This window comes from Lampetra fluviatilis, chromosome 54 (assembly GCF_964198595.1).
Source record: "Lampetra fluviatilis chromosome 54, kcLamFluv1.1, whole genome shotgun sequence".
Classification (NCBI taxonomy): Eukaryota; Metazoa; Chordata; class Hyperoartia; order Petromyzontiformes; family Petromyzontidae; genus Lampetra; species Lampetra fluviatilis.
Window position 1 is genome coordinate 8565286 of NC_136328.1, and position 23158 is coordinate 8588443.

The 23158-nt window shown below is 48.8% G+C and overlaps 1 protein-coding gene across 2 annotated transcripts; it reads right to left on the minus strand.

The window, feature by feature from the left end:
* Nucleotides 1-1139: 1139 nt before the first annotated feature.
* Nucleotides 1140-22939, minus strand: ABHD4 (abhydrolase domain containing 4, N-acyl phospholipase B). Of its 2 annotated transcripts, none has more exons than XM_078879430.1 (8): nt 22884-22939; nt 13674-13759; nt 11230-11448; nt 9008-9182; nt 7232-7386; nt 6472-6583; nt 2164-2350; nt 1140-1356 (listed from the first exon to the last, which is right to left on the minus strand). In XM_078879430.1, exons 1-8 carry the CDS (start codon nt 22937-22939, stop codon nt 1267-1269), a joined length of 1080 nt encoding a protein of 359 aa, XP_078735556.1. In that variant the 3' UTR covers nt 1140-1266. The 2 variants fall into 2 exon arrangements, with proteins under 2 accessions (XP_078735556.1, XP_078735555.1); XM_078879429.1 differs by having other exon boundaries at nt 6472-6586.
* Nucleotides 22940-23158: the final 219 nt, after the last annotated feature.

The window sequence follows — 23158 nt, forward strand, 5'->3', positions numbered from 1 at the left end:
TCACACGAGCCTCTATAGAATGTTAAACGGGTCCAAATGCGTTGCACACTGCACTCTGGGGTGTTGTGCTCTCTGCATGTTGCTCAGATTGCATTTACAGCATGTCAAATTAATACACCAGAATTATTTATTCGCTTGCTAAGAATTTAAAATCCCAAGCTACCTTTCAGTTAAACATGTGTATGTGTGTTTTACAAGTAGCCATTATTAAAACGCTCTCTCCAAATGCCTACCCTGACTTTTCAATGATCGCCTGTGTCCGAGCAGCCTGTAGCTATTAAACGTGGCAGAGTGTGGATGGCAAAAGCTGAGTTGGAAGCAACGTTTAAGCACCTCTCCATCGTCAACTTAAACTGGCAAAGCACAATATGGGAATTACAAAAATACACAACATTTTTCCCCCTCCATGAAAAAGGAGCGGTTGAATGCGCCCTCATCTGGAAAGGCAGAGTAAAAAATTTACCCGCCGGTGAAATTTGGCAGCTTAACTTGAGCGCGAGAACGGCTCTCTTAGAGGAACTCCCTCCCCCCGTCAACCGCCGCTGTCCCCGCAGCAGCAGCAATGACGAGGTGATTGACACAGCGATGGTCGCTGGTTTAACGGCTGGTGTAGTAACGAGAGGTTCCTTTCAAACCCTGTGCTGGCAAATGCAGGCATCCAACCGACCGAACCCATGGCGCGCGACCCATTGACGGGCTCGCGGACTCCCGAGTGACTCTGGGTGGACTCACCGGACGAGTGGAACGCGACGATGGTGGCCTCACGCCCACCGGAGCTTTGTCCACCAGACATACCGCGCACACGGTAAGCTCACACGGTAAGCTCAGGTGGTAAGCGCACGCGGTAAGATCTCGTGGTAAGATCTCGCGGTGAGCTCACGTGGTAAGCTCACGCGGTAAGCCCACGCGGTAAGATCTCGCGGCCAGAAGCGGTGGGTGCCCGGCATCCGGTGCATTTACCACATGTTGCCATTGCATTGCAATCATCACTCAGGCCAAATGCACGTGGATTGAACTGAAGCCACGAGATGCCACTGGAGAGCAGTCAGGCCTCCCCTCTGTCCACCCCCGCCCCCAATGCCCCACCCCCCTTCCACTACCCCCACCCCACCTGTCCCTCGCCCCCAATGCCCCACCTCCCTCCCACTACCCCCACCCCACCTGTCCCCCTTTACTTCAGCATTTGTGTTGTCCCGGTGTTGTTGTCCCGGTGTTGTTGGCCTCGATTGCCCTGGGCCACCCCCACCCCCTGGACTTGCGCCGCATTTAGTCGATGCTGTCGCAAATCTGCTCCACCATCTTGTTGAAGTCCTCCGGCTGGTCCGCGTACACGTGGTGCCCAGCTCCGCGTATTTGCTGGGGCGAGACGGAGGCAGTCGGTGAACGCACGCGCAGGGGTGCAAGCAGGATTGGGGGGGGAGCCAAAGTTAACGGTGGACTAAAGTCGTGTAAAACGACTTTTGTAGCCCCTGTGACCGAATCACTGGGAATACATCGTGTCTCATCAAAAACTGACCCTACCCAGGCCACTGACAAATGAGACTCATCTTGATCGCTTTGAGTTCACACAAGCTGGTTAAACAAAACAAACCTAAAATCGCAGAAGCTAAGCAGGTTCGAGGACAGAGCGGGCTGCCATGAGGAACCACTGCGCATGTTGTAGGCTGCTGTCGTACCCGACCACCCACGACCGCACGTCTACGCTCTCCACCGTAACCAACCGCCATGCAACTAACTCCACCGCACACGTGCTGTGGTTGTTATGCATGGTGTTCGGTCGGACAGAGGCAGCCAGGGGGGGGGGGATTAAAAAAACTGGAAGGTGTCGCGAGGTCACCATCTCCTGGCAACAGAGCAAGTGGATTAATATATATCTGTACGCGGATTCGTGTTACCCTGCATCCCCCTAACGTGCGTGTGCGCGTTTTCTCCGGTGACTCAGGTCTGCTTCCACATGCATAAAAAATAATTAATTAATGGAGTTGGCCAACAGTCCCAACATAGGACCACAGAGCTTGTGGTTTCCAATGTCTCCAAATCATTCATTCATTCTCTCTCACTCGGTCTCTCTGTGCGTTGTTCCAAGTTTAACATTATCATTATTGAGTTTGGGGGTGATGGGCACAGAATGAAATGGGGTGGGGTGGGGGGAGCGGTGCTCACCACGAGGCGCGTGCGTGAGCCGGGCCGCGCCTCCACCACCTTGCCACCCGAGCTGCTGTCGATCCACGAGCGGGCGCCGTAGATGATGGCGATGGGGATGGCCGGGTCCAGGTCGCCGATGCGGTGCAGCATGGGCCGCTTGGCCCAGCCGTACGGGATCGTCATGGCCTTGAAGGCCGTCTCACCACTGCGGGTCGTACCATGCGTACGCACACGTGCGTGCAGGTGCAGGAGCACGCGTTATTGCACACATGAACACATACAGATACAAGCGCATACACAGAGACAAAGTTACATAAACAGACAAAGACGGTCATTGCATCTGCGGCCGTCTGGAATGCTCCTTCTGATATTGTGCACTTTTAGATCTCGATTGAAAATTCCTTTCTTTAGACCTGCTTTTAGTGTTTAGTTTGTTGTCATTTCTCCATGCCTCCGATTAGCACGGTTGGCTACGTACGGTGCGAAAAGTCAAAATACGTACATAAAGACAAATACGTACAATAACAACCGCCATTTACCACTAAGTGGCAGTGACATCACCATGGCGCTTGTGCCAGGCTATGTGCACGTTAAAGCCACGTGAAGTGTTTAATGTCTGCTGGCAGGTCACGGGGAAGACCCAAGTGCCATGGGTTGACTGAGATGACTGGCCGATGCACCACCTGTGCCTCCTACTGTGCCAACTTGCTGAGTTTTAGCCGCCGGGCGCTCCGCTCATTATTGAGGGTCGCTCCTCCGCCCTCCGTTCTTGCTGGAGGGCGACTGCCTCCAACTATCCAGTAGCGTTTCTTCACGAGCCTTGTCCACAGAGGCTGATCTTGACACCGCTGGTACCAGTCATCGGCAAGTCCACTCAGCTCCACATTCTCTTATACAACATCACTCCATCTCTTCTCTAGCCTGTGACATGCCTGTTTAGCCCCCTCTATCCAGCCGAACAAAAACTGCTTAGACATGCGGTGGCTGGACATGCAGGCTACATGACCCAGCTAACACAGCCTTGCCTGTCAAAGAAGCTCACCGATGGGACTTAGCCCAGATCTTTCAAGGATTTGTGAGCTCCTCACACAATCCAGCCTGGTTAAACCCAGGATGGATCGTAGGCAGGCCAGCCTAAATGTTTCTATCCGGCAAAGTTGTTCCATTAGGGGGGTCCACGTTTCTCAAGCGTAGAGAAGGGAGGGCATGACCGTGACCGAGAAGACCTAAAGCTTCGTATGGAGCGACAAACCAGGTAGTTTCCACACAGCGTTACGCAGCCGATGAAAAGATAATGCCGCTCGACTGATTCGGAGTAACACCTCTGCTGCCAAAACAGAGCCGGTCATAAGCACACTGCCCAGGTATGGGCAACTCTCCACTCTCTCCACAACTACCCCATGACCAATTGGGAATTGTGGGGGTGGAGTGTCTGATGGTACAAAATACCCAGGCAGGTGCTAGCAGCCTCCTACCATTGTTATTGAGCTGATCTGGCCCATGTCTTCCAATCACTCCAGACCAGGTGCGAGCATCATGACCAACTCGGGCGTTAAAGTTACCCAACAAGATGACTATCCCGAAGGGCCACTTTAGCCAGCACCTGTGACAGGAGGTCATAGAAGGCATCTGACTCATCGGCCTTGCCTGCATCCCTCCACGGATGTTCGTCTTCGGTGGGGGCATAAGTAACCACGACCACCACTCCTCGTCTCTGGTTGATGGTAAGGTGAGCCCAAAGTAGCCTGGGGCTTACAGCTTCCCACACCTCACCGCCAAGCTCCCATGCCCTCTTCATTATTTTGTTCAGAAGAGCCACTCCCTGTTGTTTGGCAGTCTCCTGTCCCGAGTAGAAGACTGTCCTCCCCTCATGATGGCAGGAGCCAGAGCCTGTCCACCAGACTTCCTGAATACCACAGAGATCCCGGTGGTACCGGTCCAGCTCTCGATAGAGGAGTGGCAGCCTATCCTCCCCAGTGAGCATTCGAACATTCCACGTGGCCACCCACAGTGGCTGTTTCTGGAGGAACCCCGAGGGTAGGGATTCAATCTCGTGGCTCCGCCAAATGGGGTTTGGCCAGGAGACGTCATGGACGCCTGTCCCAGGGCCTCTGGCACAAGCTGAGTTGGATATTTTTTCATGGTGCAGTGTTAATGAATTGAAGGTGGAGGGGTTACCAACTCCTCGCACTCGTATACACACATGTTCATACAAATACACACAAGAACACATGCACAGATATGCAGGTATGCAAACACAGAGACACACACGCACCGACAAACACATATGTAAGCACACACATGTTCATAAAACACACATTGAAAAAGATAATCAATAACCGCCATTTTCCACTAAGTGGTGGTGACGTCACCACAGCGCTTGTGCCAGGCTATGTGCATGTTAACGTCTTCATCACTAATGTTACACGTTAACATACACATAGACACATGCATACACACAACTAAGTGAAATGTTACTCTCGAGCACAAATTTGATTTTGTAATGACGATTTCAAATTAATTACTTAAACGGTAGACTAATTACAACACAGCTTTTCGTGGCCTTTAACATCACCCCTACCACATATAGTCGAGCGGTGGAATGCAGGCATGCAATGCCACTCATTCATTCGAGGTGTAGGGGTCATGTTTAAGGGAACGTGTCACTCAACACCAAACTGAGACATCAACTGCCCCACTAAAATGTTCTTAGCAAGACTGATGGACTGTCTTCATCACTAATGTTACACTTCCAACAACAGGCAAGGTCATTGCTCCGAATTCAAAGATAGTTAAATCTTAATTCCAAAAGACTCACTTTCACATCCCAAGTTCATCACGCACCCAGAGCTAGCCTCTGGTCAGTCTGTTAAATAGACTAAAACTAAACTATTTTTATTTTACCAGGTGAGGCACACTGAGCTGTGCAGCTCTTTATCAGAAGCGACCTGGCCACAAATAATAGCTCAACAAAGTGACTTATCGTGTGTAAATTTAGAGCAGTCAAATAGACTAAATGCATGTTTCTAAATGTGGAGAGAAAAACTGGAGGACCCGCAAAAAATTCCACGTGACCACAGGGAGAGAGACACGCAAACTCTAAATACACAGGCGTCAGGGTTGGAATCAAACTCAGGACCTCCTGTATACCAGGCAAGATCATTAAACATTTCACTACCATGGCTGCAGCCGGTGCCCGGCGCTCTTAGCGACATGCGAGTGGCCTCGGCAGGCCACTACCAGAGGCTTCTTATGTATGAATGTTGAAATTCTTTCGCACCGTAAATAGCCAACCGTGCTAATCAGAGGTGCTTCACAAGTAACATGTGGTCCACGGACACCAGTTGAAGAACACTCGTACATACCATAAACAAGCATGGAGACGCATTTGTGGGATTACAATGACAGGCAGAAAGAGGAACGACACGTGTTAAGAGAAAGCGTGCAGATGTATGACATCATCCAAAGTATTAGAAAACAATAAGTATTGCCTGAGCAGGATCTGTTGTGGGAAGAGATCAATGGAAGATGGTCAAGTGTGACAACGGAGAGGCGGTTGAGGAATGGAGAGCACTTGATAGTACGTCTACGAAGGAGATGGAGCGACGATGAATACAGTTTGTGTGCGGATGCCGGATGGATTGCTGCATCGCAGGACTGTGAGGGGCGGCGGCGGCTTGAGGAGGCCTTCATCCAGCAGTGGATTGGCTACGGCTGATTGATGATTATTTAGATCAGTTGGGTGCTTTACATTTGGACATGAGAAGTCACTTCGTAGAGATATCCTTTGTGGCCAGGTCGTTTCTGAAAAATAAGCTAATAGCTCAGTGGGCTTTACTTGGTAAAATTAAATATTTTAGTTTTCAAACTTGATTTGAAGTTTTCATGACTGCAGGAATCCATACTCTTTGGTTCTTTCGGTAAAATCACGTAGGCAGAAAAATATAAAATAAATCACGACGTTTCGACAACGATTGCTTGTGTTGCAATCGAAACGTCGTGATTTATTATTTATTTTTTCTACCTACGTGACTTTACCGAAAGAACCAAAAAATATTTTAGTTTTCGTTTTATTTATAGTGATTTGCATACCTTTCCTATACTTTACACTCCTGCTTTTGTATCGATTGTTGTTGTAACTTTCTCACCCCGTGCCCCTACACTGGACACCTGTGAAAAAGAGCTTCATAGCTCATCAGAGTTCTCCAGTGTATATAAATATAAAGATCATGATTCTGATGACGATGATAACGACGACGATGAAATGTACGGCGAGGGACAGGCAGTAGCGGTGACGCGGGGCGCGAACTGCGTGCCCGTGTGTACCTGGGCGTCTGCGCGTTGCAGTGGTAGATGTACTCGCAGATGGTGTCGTCGTCAAAGAGGTTGGAAAACTTGCGCTTGAAGTCCGGCCGGAAGCGCTGCACCATGCCGGGCCCTGCTGGAACCCAACGGGAACGCTCAGCATAAGGTTTCGCGCTCGAGCGGGGCGGTGACATACAACTGCCGCTAACGTGGTCTCTCTGTCAAGGGGCGCCTGGGATAAGTGGATCGCTTGTGAGAGATTAAAATTTACCTTGCCTGGTATACAGGAGATCATGAGTTTGGACCCCATTCCTGACACCTGTTGTATATTTCGAATTTGTGTCTCTCTTCCCGTGGTCGCATGGATTTTTTCTCTGGGTCCTCCACGTTTAGAATAAACATGCGTTTAAGAGTATTTGGCTGCTATAAATGACAATGTGATGATAAGTCACTTCGTTGAGCTATCATTTGTGGCAGCCAGGTCGCTTCTGAAAAAGAGCTACATAGCTCAGTGGGCCTTACCTAAGATAAAAAACAAATAGTTTTAGTTAATTTTTTTTCTAGATTTGAAGCTTTCGTGACTGCAAGGATTCATACACTCTTAGGTTTTTTCGGTAAAGTCACGTAGGTAAAAATAAATAATAATAATAGAAATAAAATTATAAATCAGGACGTTTTGGAGGCAACACAAGTCTCCGTCATCAGGTGGGACCGTCACAGCTAAATTATTTAGTTTATTTTGCCCATCCCCACCTCGCGGGACCCGCCGAATGAGACTGACCCCATGGCCCGGCGGCGCGTAGGCCGGCCAGCGGGTTGAAGGGGCTCAGCACAAAGCCGATGGCCTTGACCCACATGGGCACGGGCCGCTCCTGGTCCGGGTTAAGGGGCCGCTCGGGGAAGCCCCACGGGTCCACCAGGATCAGCTGCTTCACCCTGCGATGCACGCGCACACACAGGTAACAGCTTTAAACATTTAAAAAAAAATATTTCACCAGGTGAGCTATGTAGCTCTTTTTCAGAAGCAACCTGGCCACAAACGACAATTTAACTTAGTGGCTTATCACGTGGAAATTTATAGCAGCCAAACACTTTTAAACGCATGTTTCTTAAATGTGGAGGGAAAAGCCTGAGAAACCGGTGAAAAATCTACACAACTACAAGAAGAACATGCAAACTCCAAATAAACAGGTGCCAGTGATGGGATCGAACCCACGACCTTGTGTACAACAGGCGAGGTAGTCAACATCTCGCCACCGTGGCCGCAGCCATTGCCTGATGATCCAAACAATGACCTTTGACCCAATCGGTGCACTTCTGCCACACGCCGTGTGACTACACGAAGCCATACAAGCTGGAGTACGGCGGTTGTCAGCCGGCAGAGCGGGGGGGTTGGGATGCGTAGGCTGTGGCATGGGTACTGTGCAGCAGGTGAATATATGATTGTGCACGTGGAACATCAACACCACATTCCGGCAAAAAACACCCACACTAATACACGTGAAACGAATGCCAAACACAAAAACACTGATACAAAATGTGAAACAATGCATTCTTATCTCACGAATACACAAAGTAAAACAGATGGCTTTATGACACCACATTCACTAGAGGCATGGACATGTGATCTGTATTGTGGCCTTCGTAGCATGGGTGGGTGGGAGGGTGGGGGTAGATGGTTTGACCAACAATCGGATTGTTACAAGTTGCAGGTCAACTCAGCACATCATCATCATCTCTCCGGGTTTATAAAATATGTACCATTTTGTGGGAAGTCAACAGCGATGATCTTGATCCCTATCTAAGGCATGGGGAATTTCTACCACTGGTTGGCTCGCGTGGTTGGAGTTGGAGGTAGGCTATAGTGTCCCGGTTGGCTTGTGGGATTAGGGTTGGCGCTCATGCTAGGGACTGGCGGTTTGGTTAGGCTTATACGTGTAGTGACTTATACGGTGTCACTATGGCGCTTAGCGCCACCTACTGTCGCAGGAGTGGAAACGCATGTCGGGTTGATGTGCAAGCGGGCCATAGGGGGCTCGAAGGACATGTGACGAGGAGCCGAGAGCTTCTGGCATGATCCAGAAGGGGGCGTGGCCCAAGGCGGGGCGAGGCCGGGGGGATAAAAGGGAAGCCCCGACAGGGATCGGGGCTAGTCTCTGGAATCAACCCTTGGTGCTGCGTCTCGTCATCTTCGGTCTTTGCTCGGCATCGTGGGTCAGACAGCGTGTAGGCTGACTGACCCGTTCGTGCAGTTAACCCGTTACTCACATAGTTAACTGTGTAGCGATCACTTAGCAGTTGAACCAGTGTACGTTTAGTTAAGTTACCCTGTTGGGGAGTTAATAAACGTGTTGCCTCCAAATCCAGTGTGTGCCTCCGTACAACACACTACGTTGAACTTCTTTCGTACCATACGTAGCCAACCGTGGTAATCGGAGGTGCGGGGATAAGACAAAATAAACACAAAAAGCAGCCTAAAATTCGTTTCAGACTCAGTGCTACTGGACTACCGACTCCCCGCGCCTCTCCACGGGGTCACCTCATCTCCCCGTCTCACCGCTGCGGGTGTTGCAGGGCGTACGCCGCCGACAGGTACGCGCCCAGGCTGTGCCCGAGCAGCTGGAAGCTCCGAAGCCCCATCTCCTCTCGCCAGCGCTCCATTGCGTCGATGAACAGCGTCTCGGCGCCCGCTGCGTCCATGGGAAACGTCGGGCGCGAGCTGCGACCAAAGCCTGACGGGGTGGGGGGGGTGGGAGACCGGACGGCACGGCAGAGGTGAGCGAGGTGAGCGGCGGTGCCGAGCAGGTTACTTTGGAAAAACAAAAAAGCACCAAAGTGGGCTTTGCCTGGTAGTATGGGGATGGTTTAGTTTTATTATTATATACATTTTTTAGTGGTTTATTTACGTTTCCTATACTTTGTACTCCTATTGTGTTTTTGTATTGTTTGTTGTTGCAACGTTCTTATCCGCCCCCACTGGACATCTGTGAAAAGAGCTTTGTAACTCATCAGATTCCTCCTGCAGTCTAAATAATAAGAATTTGACAATCTAGCAAGTCACTGTCAATCATTGATGCCCCATAATCCAGCAGAAATGCTACATTTCCACGCTGGTGGCCAGTATACGAAAAAGAACAATGGGTGTTTGTTTCCCAAAAGGGCCCCCTTTCTCTCTCCATAGCAATGCGGATTACGCAAATGGCTCGCAGCCAGAAATAGGGATGAGTGCCGCTGCCGCATATACACACGCTGAGCAAGGTTGGGACTATGAATAGTCAAAGATAACAAAGTGGGGACAACACAAAGGCGTGTTACTTAACAAGACGTTTTGACAACAGTGCCTAGATCACAAGCGAGCACAAGTCTACAAAGTTTGAAATATCCGCAAAGTTACAATTGGAAGTAAAGTACGCAGCTCGACTGATAATTCGATCAGGGGGACTGGAACGTTCCAGGCGTTGGCCCGTGGGGATTCACGTGCTAATTCGCGGTTAAAAATCGCAAGTCTGGAGAGGGCACCATCTTATTCTTCTTGTGTCCTGCCACAACAGTCACATGTTTGTCCAGTATCTGGCACTTGGTGATATACGGCCGGGGTCTGTAGCCCTGGTGAGGTGCTCCATGGTTCACGGCTCCACCAGGAGCTACAGGACCAGGGCGCCACGTGGGTGAAGATTGAGAGCCATTGTTATTAGGCAGGGGCAGGGTGTACTGCGTCCTGCACATCACCTTCTATACAAGGGGTGGGGCCCGCCTATTAATAAATAAAAATTAAATGGGAAGTAAAAATTTGCAGATCACACATTTCCTAAAGTTCACAATGTAAGAGCGTGGTGTGTGAAACAATGGTGACTTGTAGTTATAGCTGCAAATCCACTCTGCACAGACACTTCACGCGCCAGGCGGTCCCCGGTTCACTCCTGCGCCGTAAAGTAACTGCTGTGGCACTGGATGGTACGGTGATTTTCCATAGTTGCAGGGGGGGGGTAAGTTTTACCTCTTCTATTGCCGTAATATGACAAAGCAACATGGACAACATTACGCGTTATAAATGGGCTACATTTGGCCTTCCTGAAAATAGTGGGGCTTTGGAAAGAAATGGACAATTCGGGGGTGGCACCCACCACTCAATTAGCGCAGCACTGAGCACTTCTTGTGAACTTATTTGGTGCCGTACGGAGCCAACCATGCTAATTGGAGGACATCAGCTGCAGTGGCGACTGCTTAAAACGGGGCTCTCGTGGGTGATGGAGAGGAACGCAGCGCAGGGAGACGTGAACCGGAGGGGATCGGTGGGTGAATGAAGCCGTGGGAGTTGCCAGAAAACGTACAGCAATGTACAAAAGCTCTTGGCCTTGTCCAGAACACCAGCCCACAAATAACTGAATGTGTTGCTGTTTTGGCTTTTTTATAACCACCTAACTCAAAGAGTTGCAATGCCGTGGCCATCCCATGTGTATCGTCAAATCTACTTTGTTCCAGCCTGCGTCAATCCTTGTGGTGATTTTACATCTTTGAATAAAATGCAGCATCATTCAGACCCAGTGTCGTCGCTACTGAGCAGACGAGGCGGGAACTCAGAATCAGAATCTTAATTTATCCTGGAGAAATCCGATGAGCTATGAAGCTCTTTTTGTCCAGCAGGGGCCGGATCAGGAAGTTGCAACAAAAAAAGGAGTGCAAAGCAAATCACAAAAAATAACTACACCTGAAGGAGGAGTGATTGGTTGGTCAAGGGGGCTGGCGGCTATGGGGGCCAAAGGGGGTGCAACTACTGACCCAGGAGGTCAAATGCGTGCACGCGGCGACGCCGGGCCATCGAGTCCAGGTTGAGGGCCCAGAGGCCGACGCCGCCGCCAAAGCCGTGCACTAGCACGAGCGGGGTGCTAGTGTCGGCCATGCCGCTTTGCTCCAGCTCTGGATTGGTCACCGTGATGCTCCAGAGGCGGTCCTCGTCCAGCACGTCCACGTAGCGGCCCACCCACTTGCTCTTTAAGCCTGCGCCGGCAACGGGAGCGGAGTGAGAGTGGGTGAGGGGGGGCCCAGACGAAGCACGCGGCGCGAGGTTGCTTATCGAACGACGCTACTGGGAAATGGGTTTACTTGCTGGAAAACAAGGGACTTGTAAGGTTACTTTAAAATGCTGGTAGGATCCCGACTCCATAAACTAAATTAAATTTGTATTTTAACAGGTAAGGCCCAGTGAGCAATATAGCTCTATATAGCTCTATTTCATAAGTGACCTGGCTACAAACAATAGCTCAACAAAAGTGTCTTGTCATCACGTGAAAATTTAAAGCAGCCAAATACTCTAAACGCACGTCGATTCTAAATGAAGTGAAAAACCGGAGGACCCAGAGAAAAATCCATGCAACCACAGGAAGAACATGCAAACTCCAAATATACAGCAGCAGGCATCATCAGGGTCAGGATTGAACCCACAACTTCCTTCATACCAGGCGAGGGAGTTAACAACTCGCCAGTGCAGCACCCCATCACCGTAATTTATGGCTTGATATCATGCCTCACACAAGTACAAAACAGGTCCCGAAGCACAAATAGACTTAATAAGCACAACTTAACGACTGGCTGGCAGCAAATGTGAACTTTGAATCACATTCCATCTCTCCGAGTTGCCTAAACAAGTGCCACCGTGTGGAAAGTTAACAGTGGTTATATCATGGGAGCATGGCCTCTGCCATGGAAATGTGGATTTCCACCATGGATTCACCACTACAAATGAACACATACACTACCTTACTGCTCACGCGAGCACGGTAGGCAGTCACTTCATATTCATCCATTTTTCCCACTTAATACTTGTTTTTTTAAACCACTACATTTGCTTAAGTCCTATTCATTTTTATTTTTTCCCACATTTTCTCACACGCTGCATCTGCCCAAGTCCCATCTTTAATAACACGCTCGCTTACGTTTATTCAGTGTGTGCGACGAGCCAAATTAGTGATGATAAAAATTCACATTCAACCAAGTTACCACCCCTACGAGGGCCTGACTTCAACACCTTCTGATTGCGCAACCAAAACCCTCCACACCTTCATTCGTTGTTGCAGTAAATCACAAGGGTAAAATAGGGAATCACTTATCACAAGTTGAAAACATAATTATCACCTATTTCCAATATTTATCTTTCCGTAAAAAAATATAAGCACAACCCATCAGCCACAAAACCTTCTGGCAGTGAATCTTACATACATGTCAACCGATACGGTTTACCCGTATTATTGTACAGGGAAAGTGAGTTTTCAGGTCCATACGGTGTACAGCCGTTTCAATACGGGCCATTTTTTATTTTTTGGTCTATTTGTTTGTGTTTCTCCCTTGTGATGGGACTTTGTAGGTACGGTGTGACCAATAAGGTCTCAATTGGTCTGTAATAAGGTAGGCACTGATAAGGGGTTGACAGGTATTATCTTATCAGCAGGTTTGGTTTAATTCAAGCAACCTCGAGATCGGTTTCGAAATCCTTATCAGTCAGAATTGCTTAAATCAACTCAGGTAAACTCTCCGGTCTTTATAGGCAAGGCCACTCTCTGCGAGATGTCGGTCCAAGTTTTACGCAAAACTACATACAGCAATACACAACACAAACAAATAATTATTGAGAAGTTGCTGTTCTGCCCTGTGCCATAACACTGCACATTGACTGTGGAAACAGCTGCACTTAATAAAATCATAACCTGCATTATGTGTGTATTTTGCAGGGAGGCAGGCTGACAGCAGAGCCAACGAAACGTAATTTGTTCAGTACTTGTTGGTATGTTTCATAGTTTAATACTTAACAGCCCTTTGGCGACCTGCTGATATGTAAAGAGCCTCCCCATGCTGTGCTGGTCACGGCCATTGCTCGACCATCCTTTACCACGCGAGCGAGTCCGGGTTGGGGAAAGGGGTGGCACAGGACCAGTTCAGGTTCCAATCACCACTCGCATTAGCCATGCCTAGAAATACATTTCAGGTGGCGGGATGCACAGAACAAATCGGTGTTACCCACTGCACCACCGCTCTTCCCCATGAAGCTAAGCATTGGTCGAAATCTCCCACCACATCAGCCATCTCCGGTCTTACGGGCAGCTGCGCAAACGAGATTGTTCCATCTCACAGGGAGGATAGGACGATGTCAAAATATCCGACGGGGTGGCGGTCAAGGTCACCGTGGGAATCGCTCGCATGGCACAAGCCGGGCCGGGGTGCGCACTTACATTGGAGGACCTTTTCCTCGGCCACCTTGAGCAGCCCGTTGGAGGTTGGGCTCCACGAGGGCAGCCACCCCGACAGCCAGCCAGACCTGCGACCCACAGCAAAATATAAACAATGTTGCTTGCAACAAATGAACCACGACACTCTGCTGATCTCGTAAAGGAGCATAATCCATCACATGTACTCCGAGCATCCTCACAGCAGGGGTTTTGGCTGGCCATCGAACAAAGATGGTCACTCCATCGCGCGCTTTCGGATGCGCTTTTGCTGCCGTTTGGAATGCTCTTCCTTCCAATATGAGGAAGCCGCTGGAGCTATGCACTTTTAAATCATTAAAAATGAAAACTAATTTCTTTAGAACTGCTTTTTGTGTTTAGTTTGTTGTCCCCACCCCGATCCTCCGATGAGCAGTGCGAAAGACGTTCAACATACATACAAACTAGGCATGCTCGTTTGATTCAAAATTATTATATCATCTGGTGAGGCCCATTCAGCCAAGCAGCTGTTTTAAACAACAAAAATGACCCCCAAGACAGGCAGCAGTGGCGGCAGTTATACAGGGATACACAAATCTGCCGATTGACAAGAAATTGCATTGATGCGATGATTATGACTGGCTCTCTACATTCTTCGCATTACAATGATCAGCAGCAAATCCAGTTTTCCGTTCCAACCACGACGTAGACAGTTCCCTGTTCAAGTTGCATTTGCAATCACACCATCAACAAAGCGCAAGGACAGTCACTTCATCATTTGGGATTGTATTTGCCGCAGCCAGTTTTTGCTCGTGGACAATGACACGTGACATTGTCAAGAGTTACGTCAGCATCAAATGCCACCGTATTGATTGAAGACCCATTTTGTTTAGAAGAGAATGGAGTGTATACGAAACATGTTGTATAATAAACAGGTCTTTAGGCAGTGATTAAACATGTCGTTTCATTTTTTAAATTATTAGATTCAATAAAATAATTTCGGTATACTTTTACACGTAGGTCAACAACACCCATCGCATACATATTCACGCATGAACAACCTCATCCCTTGGGTCCGGGTAACGGGCCATCCCAGCTAGTAAAAAAAATAGTGACATTTACGTGCAAAAAAAAGTGTCAATGCCTGAAACTTAACATATTATAGTTTTTTATTTAACAGCCAGTCTTATTGGCGTATGTGTTGAGTTTATATATACACACAACATGCAGCCTTCCTACTACGAAACCTTATGCAGTGGCAAGCCAACTTTCTATGTACATTGGAAGACAAGCGAACCAAGTCCAGTGAACAAAAGTCTAAAAATAAAACTACTGCCGACTCCCGCTGGCAAGTGACTCAGCACATTTTGCTTATGGGTAAGGTGAACACAAGTTGTCCTATGAGCTGATGCAACCATACACCACGGCAAGGAGGCCCGCGAGTGATGTCACGGGGTCATTTAACGTCCACTCCCGAGTCAAGACGGTGCTCTCTTTGTACGGTTATTAAAAAGCCACGGTAATAACGAGGGTGGCCTGCTAGATTCGAACCCGCGAACCACTGCCACAAGCGGCAAACGCAGCGCTACCCCCCCCCCGCTCGGTTGGGTCGCCGCGTCAGCCGCCCCGTCACCCGCGCCCCCCCTATGGCATTGGAGATAACCTCTTCACGTCAGTGCCCATCACTTTGGGTGTCGTACATTCCGGAACGAGCATGTTTATTATCCCGGCGCGTTCAAAACGTTCCTCCACATTCTGTTATGAAATCAGAGGCTCAAGTGAATACGCAGAAAAGTGTTCCAACGCTGCCGTCCCCCTTAACTTGAAAAAACCGAGCCGCCCGAAGCGCAGCAGGAATCCGTTTGATTACGTAAATCCAGCGGCACTGGCGACACTGACCGGCCTTGTTGACCACTGTGGTGCAAAGCGTACAACTTGTGACAGGGCTTGGGGGGCGTGCAGGGGCAATGTTATCGCGTTACTCGACCATGCTGCCCGCCCCCGACTGACGACTGCCATTCGTCACTCGGTTTAATAAAACCAACATTGCAGGCAGCAATGCAAATGCATACCACAAACAAGCGACTTTCTAAACAACTTCTTTGTAAAGGACTTCTTCAAGCAAAGCCAACAAGGCTGCACTCATTGCACACACAAATCGCTCGCCACAAATGAACCACAACACCGCCACGCGGTCTCGTCAAGGAACGTAAACCATCTTCACGCCAATTTCGGTGATCCTCGCAGCAGCAGTAGCGCCTTTTGGCTAATCAATGAACAAAGACGGTCACCAAATCACGTGCTTTCAGATGCGCATCTGCGGCCGTCTGGAACGCTCTTTATTTCGATGTTAGAAAATCACTGGGAGCCGTTCACTTTTAAATCATCTAGATTAAAAACGATTTTTTTCAGAACTGCGTTTTGTATTTAGTTTGTCCTTCCCCCGCACCTCCAATCAACACGGTTGGCGACGATTGTGCGAAAGAAGCACAACACACATACAACATGTTTGACCACACCATGTACACGCCTATGTCAATCCACAGCTGGATGAGTGCCTCTCCGTGTGGTGTGGGTTACGGAGGGGGGTGTTATTTGACCATACTTGACCATGCCGGTCAGGTGAAAGGTCTAAAATGCTCGTCGTTAGTTTGAATACTCTCGGCAGTGAGCAACTCCCAACAGTTTGAAAGTCTGCAACGCAAAATTGAGATTTCTCAGCATGGAGAAAGCAACAACATTAAACAATAACTCGGCGACGCTTAATCATACATTGCTTTCGAGACGCTGGTTAAAAATCTTAGAAAGTGTAGGAAACACAGCAATTGGCAGACGCAACACCAATGACTCGATTAATCCGATAAGAAAGCAACCCTGCTGGAACGTCACACGCAGGAGCAGGCACCTCTCACTTCTCTGCCACTGATAGAGGCTAAAGTTTATTGCGGCAAAGTTGTACAACTGTGGAACGCGTGGCAAGTCTCCAAGCGAGAGCAGCGCATGACGCTGCTTCTGTTCGTCATCCGCAGTGTTGCCTTACTGCCCATAAAAAGTATATTCATTTGTTTATTACAGCCAATCGCTCAAAAGTCACATGAGCAATTGGGTAGTAATCATCTTACTCGGCTCCCCCAAAGCTGGAGGTGGAAACTACATGTTCCCATGGTAAAGGTCAGCATCTGTAGGATGACCACTGTTGACTCACCGCGAAGCTACGCTAATTTTCATCAGGCGGCAGAAAGACAACGAGCTGAAATGACCCCTCGGCTGAAATCTTGAATTTGCGAGCAAAGCGCTTGATCCACCGCGTCAGCGGGATGTACTCACGAAAACGCGACTGAAATGCCAGGCGTGAACACAGAGCCAAGCTGGGGCAATACGAAGCAACGCGGATGGAAGTTGAACTTCACGACTCGCGACCACCGAGCGCGTTATCTGTGCTTGGGAAATAAAGCGTTATCAAACTTGGCACCGCACTCGCGTGACCGTGGAATCATCGACAACGACCGACCTCGCAGTTATCTGCGGACCACCGTGTGGGTGGAGTTGCTCCTCCACGTGAGAGTCACTCCACCGGACATGTTCCACATGAAAGGTGCGGGCAGAAAGACTCGGCGCCGTGACGTCGCCGGCCAAGCTACCACTCACATTCGAACCTATTAACATCGTACACCGTGGCAATGATCGCCACGCAGCTTAAAACACTGTGTTACAACCGTATTTTTATTTTATTTTACCTGGTAAGGCCCCACTGAGCTGCAATGTAGCTCTTATTTAGAAGCGACCTGGCTATCACAAATGTGGCTTATCGCGTGGAACTTTATAGCAGCCGAATTCTCTTCACCGTGTGACGTTGATTCTAAATGTGGAGGGAAAAATCGGAGGACTCTGAGAAAAATACATGCAACCACGGGGAGAACATGCCTCGTCAGGGTCGGGATCGAACCCATGACCGCCTGCATACTAGGCAAGGGAGATAACATTTTGCCACTGCAGCGCCGAACGGTTATCGTGATAAAATTTTCCTGGAAAAACCTGAAAACAAGTCAGTGTCCCCCTTGTTACTTTAGGTGCTGGTCAGTGCTAAACTCCATCATTGGTTCTCATGTTACTTTTTTAGCATCATCAATAAGTCAAATAAAAGCCAATAACAAGGAAGTCCAGCCTCGTGTGTTTGTGAAACTATGTTTCAATGAACCACGGCCAGTGCCTTGAGGAGCCTTGCTGCCAGTCCTTGATTGGGGCTTACGGGGAACGCGTCGTGTGCTGTTTAAATGTTTGTGCATGTGCGATCGTTGCGAAGATTCAACTGGATTCAATTATTGACTCCATTACTTTTGGAAGAGATGATTCATTAATAACCAGAGTTCCAACCCAGTTTTGTTTGTCCGACATACATTGGTCATACCCGTCTCTACCAATAGAGCAACGGTCTGACTTTCTTCCATCGTGTTCACTTCGCCTGCGCACATCTCCTATTGGACCATTCACTGCCTCATCCTTGTTTCTCGTGGAATATGCCTGTTTTTTCAACGGTTTTACTTAACTTGATTCCTGTGTCGTGGTCAAATCTTGTACAAAAAATTTCGTCTACTTCCTGTAGTCCAATCAATTCCACATTGTGCACACATACTCAGATCCGGCGAGCATGCATGCCTGTATTAAAATCTGCATCGATTAATCAATTAATTCGCTACTTTAAAGCAATTTACATTTTGCATGGACGCCTTATTTATATATATATGTGTAGGTAAAAAACGCCACGGTCCCTAAACTCTCGAATCGCCTCGCCCAAAAAGCAGGCGCCACGTGTCTCAGGCACGCCTGCTCCGTGTGAACTTGTTAGGAGCAGCCTCACTCCACACAAACAAAAGTTGTACATTGAAGATTAATTTATAAAGTTATCAATTAATTCAAGTAAGCGTTGATGTGGGAGCAGGCGCCGCATCATTGACGTACTTCTCGACCGTGAGTTAAACGAAGTTGTTAATAAAACCGTTGTTTTTAAAAAAAAATTAAGGAGTTTTTCTTTAAACATGCCTGTTTATTTTGTTAATATTACATTGTTGTGCATTACGTACGTCCGACATTGCCCATTTCTCTGAGAGTATCACTTTCATGTTGTTGTTTTGCTCTGTGATGATTTGCCACAACTAGTTGGGCAACTGCCTAAACGGGATTTTCCATGCCCCTACGACCAATTTCGTCGGGATGCATCAAACCAGCTGGGCCACGTAGTCGCTCAGCGGTAGAGAAAGCAACACGCAATCGAAAAGGTCGCGAGAGTTCAAATCCTGGTTGGGGGTTGAATCAGCCCGTCATCCCTCCGGGGTCACCATGAGTGCTACGGTGATTAGCCACTTCGTTGAGCTATCATTTGTGGGCATATCGCTTCTGAAAAAAAAGTTAAATAGCTCAGTGGACCTTACCTGGTAAAATAAAAAAGATTAGTTTTAGTCAATAAAATAAATAGCACTTTGTGAAGTCACAACTGTGGTTGTCCCGTTAAGAAACTTTCCCACGGCATAAGGATTTCCACCACGGGCTCAGGACTGTAAACAGGAGATGAGCACTACCCTCAATGCTCATTACAGCAGCCAAATCATTGTGAAATATTTCAACCCTGCAAGAATGATTCTATACGCTTGAACCTGAACTGATTACTATAATAGCATGTTACAGTAGTAGCATCAACAGAAGCCAGTCTCATGAGTTAGCACGGTTGGCTACATACGGTTCAAAAGAAGAACAACATACAGTACATGAGTAATGTATTGATGGCAATTCCCCCCAAACTAATTAATTAAAGACAATCAGATCTGACCTATAAGTCAACACATAGAAGACACAAGCACGTTATGTTTGTTGACCTGAAATTAAGAACAATGCACTTTTAGTTTGCCATTCGTCCAGTTAAAACAGTCACAACAAACATGAATAACGTTAAAGTGAAAAATGTAATCAATTGTCACTTGAAATTGGAATACACTGGCTTCTTGAAGTTTAAACACTCATTGGAATGTAACAATCCAAAGCACACAGTTCCATACACATGTAGCTCAACTAACACCACCCCCTCCCCAAAAACCACAATCGGCGACGCTTAGGCCAATGACCTTCCCCCAAAGCACATCCTGTACACACACACATTGAGGTTTGTGTGTGTGTTCATTGTGCTTTCCACACCAATGCCAGCCCAGCAACATCACCAGATGTGTGGGTTTATGATCTCGTCACGGCCCTGTAAAATCGATAGCTCCCAATGGTTGTACGGTACTGTGCAACCGAGCAGCAACCACCAAACACGCACTGAGAAAACGAACATCATTATACACCAGGGGTGGGGAACGTCCGGCCCGCAGGCCGTATGAGGCCCCCGAAATCATTTGGTGTGGCCCTGCCAAGGCAACCGCAGGCGGGACTCGAAATTCAATAAATCTAGGAGCAAACCTGGAAAAGCAGTTGCGAGTAGCAACATCATCAATACCAGCTAGCATCACACGCCTCACCAAAGAGAAGCAGTTCCAGCCATCACATTAGGGGTGAGTTAATTAAATGTTTGACCAAATATAACAGTCTAATTTCTAAGTTGATAATTTTGTATGGCCCGCGAATGATGTTATAAATATCCAAATGGCCATTTGCAGAAAAAAGGTTCCCCACCCCTGTTATACACGGTGGGTTTACTGGTTGGGTGGGCGGTGTCAGTGTATTAGCTTGTTATAGGCCAATCGTCTAACACAGTGGGGTCGGGCAACCTGTGGATCTGGAGCCGCCTATGAGGCTCTTTCAAGGACTTGCTTCGTGACGTAATATTCACACGCATCGCCGCTCGTGAAATATCGAGGGGGGGGGGGTTTGAACCTAATTGGAGAAAATGTTTTTCCTCTTCTTGTTATTTTGTTTGCCGACCCCAGGTCGAGCAGATAAAAGAGAAAATTCACCAACATTTTGGACTGTTTGTCTTGTCCGAAGATAACCGCAAGAGCCTAATGCATTAAAAGGTTGAAGTGCGTTCGATCACATCGGAAACAGGGCAGAGTTCACGAACTTTACGGTCGTGAGTCAATGAGGGGAAAATCGGCATTGCCATGGTGGGTTCCAGTCTCCGCCACAAGACAAACACTTTTTGAGCAGCGCAGCGGTGGCGAGGTGTTAACTCCTTCGCCTGGTATACAGGTGGTCGTGGGTTAGATTCCGACCCTGACGACGGCTGCTGCTGTATATTTGGAGTTAGCGGTGTCCACCCCCGCCCCCCCCCCCCTGGTCGCGTGGATTTTTTTTTTATTCGGATCGTCCGGTTTCCCCTCCACATTTAGAATCAACATCACGCGTTTCGAGTATTTGGTGCTATAGATTTCCACATTATGATAAGCCACTTCGTTGAACTATCATTTGTGGCAGCCAGGTCGTTTGCCTTGCACGCTAAAGTAAAAAGTTCCCATACAAGTGGTCTCAACCACAGAGCTGATGTAACAACACTGCAATCCGCTCGTTCATTAAAAAAAAACTCTTTCAAAAGTAAAACGAATCTCATGAATGCGTGGTCGAGACAGCGAATTTGCATAATAGCAGCCGCACGCTTACCGTAATTATAATCTAATAAAGCGTTTACAACACAATCGCCGCATCCAAAACACAACCAGAGGCGCGAACAGTCGAACCCCCCTGTGCCTCACAGCAACAAGAGACCCGGTTCGATCCCTGTGCGAGGAGGCAGCTCCCGCATTCGTTCCATCGACTGCCGTGCCGGGATATCGAACCACACAAAGATCCCCCGTATAGCCCGCACAGACTGCTGGGCCAAGTGCTGTGAGCGAACACCTCTGAAGGCCGCCACGGCACACGAGGGGGTGGGGGTTGGCCAGCAACCACGCCCGTCCGCCTTTGTCTCCCCCAGTGGCGATGTTTACACACCACCGCACCAGGTACTCATTTGAGGCTGAGTCGACCTAGGTGTGGGACGGGGCGCGGGGTTTGTAGCGCAGCGCGCTAACTGCTACATTACCGGGATGTCGGCATCACACACGACATACACACAAAGACAAAGATCCCCCGTATAGCCTTAACAGACTATAGGGGCAAGTGCTGTTAGCGAGCACCTATGAAGGCCATCTCTGGGAGTGGGTGGCCAACACCACGCCCGGCCGCCTTTGTCTCCCCAGTGGCGATGTTTACTCATTTGAAGCGGAGTCGACACATACACAACACATTCAGATACGACATATACACACACACATACAGACACGACACACACATACAGACACAACACACACATAGACACATACAGACACGACGCACACACACACACGACACATACACACACATACAGACACGACACACACATACACACACGACACACACATACAGACACATACAGACACGACACACACATACAGACACAACACACACATAGACACATACAGACACGACGCACACATACACACACGACGCACACATACACACACGACACATACACACACATACAGACACGACACACACATACAGACACATACAGACACGACATACACATACGACACATACACACACATACAGACACGACACATACACAACACATACATACATACACGACAGATACATATATATACACAACACATACAAACACACACGCACAGCACACGGCACCTGTGGGATTGCAATCCCAGTGTACTATTCACCATCACAAAGGTCCCCCCGTGTGAGGCTTTAACAGACTGCTGGGGGCCAAGTGCTCTTAGCGAGTAACGCGCCTGCTAAGCAGTCCCGGCAGGGGCAGACGCACGAGGTGAATGAGCCGCACCACGCCCGGCCGCCTTTGTCTCTCCCCCCCCCCCCCCCCCAATGTTGCTACCGAATGTACAAAGCACCGCACCCGGTAACGCGCCGCGCTTCATCGATCTAGGAGAGGCCCAGGACCGGTTCCAGATTCACCGCCGCCGCCACGCAGCACACCGCCGTGTTGTGCAACAGGCATCGGCCCGCCATCAACAGCACCCACAGCGACCCCCCTCTGCGTTAAACAACGCACACGACACAACTTTTATACCACCAACACCACCACCACTACCCCCAAGAAAACCGCACAAAGAAAACAGAAACTTCAAACCGCGGACGATAACACACGGGCGCCCATGGTTTTAAGGAAAGGAGCCGGCGTTGAGGTGAATTTAAAAGGCGCGACGAGCCCTTGAAGCGACAAAGTTAAAAGATTTAAACATTCACGCGCAAACCCCTCACCGCGCCTCCACCACCTCCTGCTCGGCCATCGCTGTGGGAAATCTGCGCCGTGACATCACGACACCGATATCGCCTAGCGCGGTGACGTCATTACGCCAACTTACGCAGGCGCGGTGACGTCATTACGCCAACTTACGCAGACGCGGTGACGTCATTACGCCAACTTACGCAGACGCGGTGACGTCATTACGCCGATATATCCAAGCGCGGTGACGTCACTACGCCGATATCTCCATGCGTGAGTGACGTCTGCGCGTCGCAGTTTCAAAAGCCGG

Excerpts from the sequence above, each read along its gene's own strand:
- ABHD4 (XM_078879429.1), bottom strand. The coding sequence starts at position 22,939 with ATGTCACGGCGCAGATTTCCCACAGCGATGGCCGAGCAGGAGGTGGTG. Across the intron at positions 9,183-11,229 it reads GCACGCATTTGACCTCCTGG|GCTTTGGTCGCAGCTCGCGC; the intron begins GTCAGTAGTTGC and ends CCACCCCGTCAG. Across the intron at positions 1,357-2,163 it reads GCTCACGCACGCGCCTCGTG|CAAATACGCGGAGCTGGGCA; the intron begins GTGAGCACCGCT and ends GTCTCGCCCCAG.